The sequence below is a fragment of the Eurypyga helias genome, unplaced genomic scaffold, assembly GCF_000690775.1.
Source record: "Eurypyga helias isolate BGI_N326 unplaced genomic scaffold, ASM69077v1 scaffold17560, whole genome shotgun sequence".
Lineage (NCBI taxonomy): Eukaryota > Metazoa > Chordata > Aves > Eurypygiformes > Eurypygidae > Eurypyga > Eurypyga helias.
In genome coordinates, this window is record NW_010227881.1 from 53,212 (window position 1) to 59,211 (window position 6,000).

General features: G+C 42.5%; 1 protein-coding gene across 1 annotated transcript in view; it reads right to left on the bottom strand.

Annotated features, from left to right (window-relative positions):
- SNX25 (sorting nexin 25) overlaps positions 1 to 5,201 on the bottom strand; it is a 53,710-nt gene extending 48,509 nt beyond the window's left edge. The window contains exons 1-3 of the mRNA XM_010157840.1: positions 5,179 to 5,201; positions 1,574 to 1,746; positions 506 to 692 (exon numbers count right to left, since the gene is read on the bottom strand). Of these exons, the coding sequence (XP_010156142.1) occupies positions 506 to 692; positions 1,574 to 1,746; positions 5,179 to 5,201 (383 nt within the window). The remainder of the gene's footprint in view (positions 1 to 505; positions 693 to 1,573; positions 1,747 to 5,178) is intronic.
- Positions 5,202 to 6,000: the final 799 nt, after the last annotated feature.

Genomic DNA, 6,000 nt, shown 5'->3' on the forward strand with positions numbered 1-6,000 from the left:
CTCCTGGCAACAGTCCAGGAAAACCTCTAATCTGGTGGTAAAATGTGCCAGAACTCAACCCCCTCTTTCCACATCACAGAACGGACTGCTGCTCTGAAAGCCCCGTGTCCACAGGGTCACTACGGTTCACAGTCACCAGGACACCCTGGCCAGTCACACTTCCTAAAGATAATGAGGAGGTTACCACACACTAGTGGAAATTCAACATCTTACTTTATCTAAGCTGTAAAGAAGGGTCTGGTATGCCTTTCAACAGCACAGTCATCTCCCGCATGCAACTAAGCAGAAATTTTTAACGTTTTCTGCCACCAAACCAGAAAGCTGACTATATTAGAGATTTAATGAATGCTGCGGCTTATCATCCTTACTGTCTCTGCTTCATGAGAAGATAAAGAAATCTAAAACTGAATTTAAAAAGCAAATCCCAATTCATTCAAGTCTCAGTAATGAGCTGGCAAAAGAAGCACGTTCCATTCTGAATGAGCTACAGTGAAACATTAAATACCTCAGTTGTTTCAGGAACTCAACATCGGAGCTGCTGTTAATGAGCTTGATGAACTCCTCATAAGAAGGAGCATATGTGTAGTCTTTCTTCTGATGCTCATTCATCTGTTCTCTGTACTCCAGCTGGCTGAGTAGCATTCGGTTAATATAATCTGGATCACTCAGCAGTTCCACCACTGGTTTCAGTACTGGAGAGGAAAAATATTTTAAAACAAAATCCTTATGCTGAAGAATAACTGCTGTCCTTCAAAAGAAAATTGCAGATAAAAACAAAAATAATTATGCAAGTTGATAAAAATTCAAAACATATCTTCTGGACTAAATAGTACATTTGACATTGGATGTACCTTCTTGATAAAACTCTGTGTTTATTCTATTACACAATCTGATGTACATTGACAAAGCTGAGCTGTTTGGAAAATTCCAAGTGTTTTTGTTCTTTCTGCTGTGTGCCTTGACGGCTACGGCACTACAGCCACTGTAAATGAAAATTAAAAGTAAGCTGATTCACATAATATACTTGTCTTCACAATTTCTGAATTTGACTTTAGTGACATAAAAAAAAAGACCAGTGAATTTATAATCAGATTAAAGTGTAGCTGATGAGATAAAAAGCAAAATAGAAAACCCTCAATTAAAAAAAAACCAAACAAACATTGGATAAATCAAAGTCTAAAAAATGAATTAAATCTGGTATCAGGATTCAGTTATGATCACATCCTTAAGTCTATGATTCTACGTATGTAAATAAATTTTAAAAGGCCAGAATTATTCATATAGTCTCTAAAAATAATGTGATGGAAGAATGCAACAGTGTTCCTCTGTGATTAGAGGAATGGAATGGACAAACTGTGCTTTGTCCTGAAAGGTGCTAAACAGCCTTGCGTCGATTCAGGAGAGTCATGTAAGTACACGCTTGATTTTGCAAATATAAAACACCTTACTGGTTATCACAGAAATTAAATTTCAGAATTTAAAAGCAGAGCATCAAGACTTACACACAACAAAGTCTGTAATCACTAATACTGTACAGGTGCAAATGGTTAATCATTTCTGGTCTTTGATCTACCTTTTGTTGCAAGTATTTCTGCAAGGACTATGCGCAAGCTGACAGACTGGACATCCTTTGAGGGTAGAAGACAATACACCAGAATCTGAGAACATTTTTGCAGGAATCTTACTTCTTCATCAGTGCTCCTCAAGCATGGGTGCAGCAAAAAAGGTCTCGGTGGATCTTCCTGCCTATGGGGGGGGGGGGGGGGGGAAAAGAAGAAAGGAAGGAAAAAAGAGAGAGAACTTCCATACCACTTGTATCACAATTAGTGATTGATAAAATGTCCAACATCTATTATCAGGTAAGTAACTTCAATAAAGAAACACCTTAAACCATGTGCATTTTTCAAATCCTGCTGATTTTACTTAATGGTGTTAAGATACACTTCCAAATTTGATTGTCCTATCATTGTTTTCACCTGCCAAAACAGAAATACAGTATTTTAAAACTGCATCAAATAGAGATCATAGCAACTGAGAGTAAGATGTTTCTCCAAATAAGAAAGACACAATTGTTCCATCACTGAACTTCCTGTGAAATCCAGTTTTTTCAGAACAAACGACAAGACGAACTCAAGAAGCAAATACATTCTTGTAGAGCAAGCAGACCTGAACCTTTAAGCAGAGGATTTGGGATCATATCTAGTTTGAGAAACCAGTATCTAACAGGTAGACTCTAAGTTATCATCTTTCCTTTCTTACTGGCAAATAAATCTCCCAGTAAATAACTGGCCTGCTTGACCTGACTCTTCCTAGAACAGCAGTTTTCAGCTTGCCACCTGCAGCCTACTTCAAACTGGTCTGTGCAAGACACCTATAGAGTAACAGACTTGGCATTACCAGCCGTCTACACTCTATCTGAGAAACCAGTTTAGAAAAAGATTAAAAGATCCACTCACAGATGTAGAAAGAGGGTAGAATCATGATGGCAAACACAGAAAGGTGAATTGACTCCAAACCCCAAAGACACTTGGCCAGGCAAGTCCCCTAAGGATTTCGGCAGGTGAGAACCGACCATATCGTTACCAGTAACCGGAGCACATGTAAAGCATCAAACTGGAAAGCATCGAACTCAGCATGTGCACAGAACCCCCCCTTTGGGGCAATACCCCTGTGAGCAGCATGCTCACCCCAGACGGGGTGAGAGGCCCTGGACTTCGGTTGCTGCTCGGTCCCATAGGTCTGAACCTGCATCTTCCAAGTGCCATCTGAGTTGCCTCTCGGCCAGATCTCAGATTTGGTGATTCACCTCTTGGCCAAATTAAGTACCAACACTTGCTTGGATGTGAGCATCTCAGGCCTGCAGAGATCACAGAACCACTCAGGGAGGGGACAAGAGAACTTGCCTCAAGCCAAGTCCTCTGATCAGCACACTGAAGCTGGAATATGCTCATATTATATACAAATAAACCATCACAGATGAAAAAAAAAGAAAAATCAATTAGGGATCAAACCCACAGTTTTCCTCCATCCTTCTAAATGCTTTAAAGTCAGGGTCGATCTTGCCTGTCTTCAATGGAGGCAGATTCTTGCCTTTGGCTACTCCTGGTTCAGCTTCAAGAAGGAGCAGGAGAATATTCTGAACCAGGACCCCTCTCAGCCCACTGGGGAAGGCATTCGCTGTCACCCACTCACAGCCCTAAGCGTTATGCAAGCTGGACACCAAAGGGTGGAGGAGATCCAAAATTCTTACTGGTTTCACTTTGATGAAAGAATCAGGCTCCTAACAAAGAAAGTGCATCAGGCCTAGAGTTCGGAGAGGTACAGTGGACTATACTTGTATAAAGTAACGTACTACACACTCCTCTTCCTGCCACTGAACAGGCAAATAGGTCCCCACTGCCCCTGGCAATCATGGTAGGTGCACCCCTGATGGGATAGGGGAGAAAGTTGAAAGAATAAAAGTGAGAAGGTTCCCGGTTGAGATAAAGACAGGTAGATAAAGATAGGTACAGCAAATGCCACACACACAAGCAAAGTGCAACAAGGAATTCATTCACCACTTCCCATGGGCAGGCAGGTGTTCAGCCATCCCCAGGAAGGCTAAGCTCCGTCATGTGTAACAGTTACTTGGGAAGACAAACACTGTAACTCCAAACATCCCCCTCCTTCCTTCTTACCCCAGATTTATATATGCTGAGCATGGCGTCATATGGTGTGGGATATCCCTTCGGTTAGTTAACATCTGGTGCCCCCCCAGCCCACTCGCTGGTGGGGTGGGGTGAGAAGCAGAAAAGCCCTCGACTCTGTGTCAGCGCTGCTCAGCAGTAACAGAACATCCCTGTGTTATCAACACTGCCTTCAGCACAAATCCAAAGCACAGCCCCACACCAGCTACTGTGAAGAAAATAACCCTACCCCAGCCAAAACCAGCACAGTGACCATGCCAGCGGTTACAGCAAGACAGACGCAGTGTCACCCAAGAGGCGCCCCGGTAATTTCCAAAGGCAGCCAGGACTGGTCTTCAGTGGAAGGCTCTAAGGTGTTACACAGAGGCTCAGACCTGTCACATCTCATACCAGTGTCTCCTGCCACAGTCCATACTGCCTGCTTTCTTCCCAGAGCTGGAGGCTGCTGTCCTCGGTAGAGTCAAGCAACAGTTACTCACAGAGCTGCTCCAAGCCCATTGCCTCTGTACGTGAAAAACTGACCATGAGCTGTACACGGTCAGCCCAAAAGTTTTCAGTGACACACAGCGATGTGGCCACCAGAGACAGGCAGCACTGTGTAACAACTGATTTTTGCTAGTCTATCCAGGAGGCAGCAAATAAGTTGGAATAGTATTACCCTAATAATAGCTCTAATTCTGTCCTAATAATGCAAGCCATCTTTTTCAAGGTGCCAAAAAATAGATTTTTAATTAATTTTCAGAACAGGAATGTAAAGATGATGTTTGGTTTTAATTCGACTGAAGCCTCTTACTCAATCCCAAATCCTATGTTTTGTTTTCAAATGTGGATCATGGAGGGTGTTTCAATCATTACAAGACAGAATTTTCAAAACAAGTTGGAACAGTTTGGATTAAATACTCCGTTCTGCTGCAGAGCAGTGGTTTATGAAGATGATGTGTAGTCTTCATTACCAATCAGCACAGGTAGTGCAGCCAACTATGCTCAGAAAGCCGTTTATCATGTTCTGGTAGGATCTTTTCTCTCTAGCGGCTGAATACCTAGCTGTGTTTCCCTCAGTCATTTCCATTCCTCCTACATACTCAGACATCCCCTACAGCCTTCTCTACACTGCATCAAACCTTCCCCGTCATGTGCTCTCCCTAAAGGCATTCATTATTTATCCAAAACCAGACACGTCCCAGGCTGGCAGACAGAAAGTCTGGGTCGTTTATGCGCCGCCACCTCTTAATGGGGAAGTGAAGTCTTCCTTTTCTGGACAGGTTGGTCCACCCAAAGTCAGCCACTTAGAAACACAGCCAGAGGCACATGCAAAATGCTGGCAAGTGGGATGACTTACACCAAACATCAGTTGGCTAGTACCAACCTAACCTCTCCTAACAACTGATTCCTGTCTATTAACAATAATAATACAAATTAGAACTAAAAGCAAGGGGCGATTGCTTTTTTTGCTCATGAACACACAAACCCCATCCGTTCTGGACACTCTTACCTTACTTGTGGAACATCCTGCATAGCGATTAGATTGAACTGTACTTTCATAACGTGCAAAGTACAAAATAGAGACATAATGCACATAAAATTTCACTGAGATTAGACTTCCTTGCCTGCAATATCTCTCTACAAGTCTCCTGAGGAATGCTGCTCTGTTTGGGACTGCAAACACCGTGGAGCATTAACTGCACCTATACTATCATCCATGCAAGAGAAGTAATTTCTCATCATCTTTGTCTCCCTATTGTACAGATTTATTCCCAGTCAACAGCCAGTGCATACAGCTTGGCTGAGCTGGACCTACGCCAGGACTTTTCTGATACACAGTCAACAGAATACAAATGCAGAATGAAACAGAATAAATAAGTAGAAGGGTAAGAATGAAACATTTGCCTAATTTATCTAATGTGTTCCTGCCTACAGGAATGCAAGGCATGAGCAGAGCTACATACTCTCCAGTTGACAGGCCATTTAAGAAGAGCAACCATGCTTTCTGGAGTTATCTCCATTACCCAAGACAACGTGACTGTAGAAGATGAGTTCTTTCAATTGGTTTCCTAGCTAAACTGTACCTAAAATGTGATTTAAAAAGCAAATGGGAAGGCACACAACCCGACCAGATTTTTATGAAAAGAACAGAGAAACAAAGTCCTCGGGAAATTCAGCTCTAAACAAGCCTTGCATATCAGTGCCAAACAGTTGTGTCAACAAACCCTGCAGTTTTCACTGCTGCGTGGGCAAGAGAAATAAAGGGGAAACTGAAAGCAAGAGAGGAAGTTGGGGAGAGGCTTAACAACTACAAAATAAACCAATATGCCAG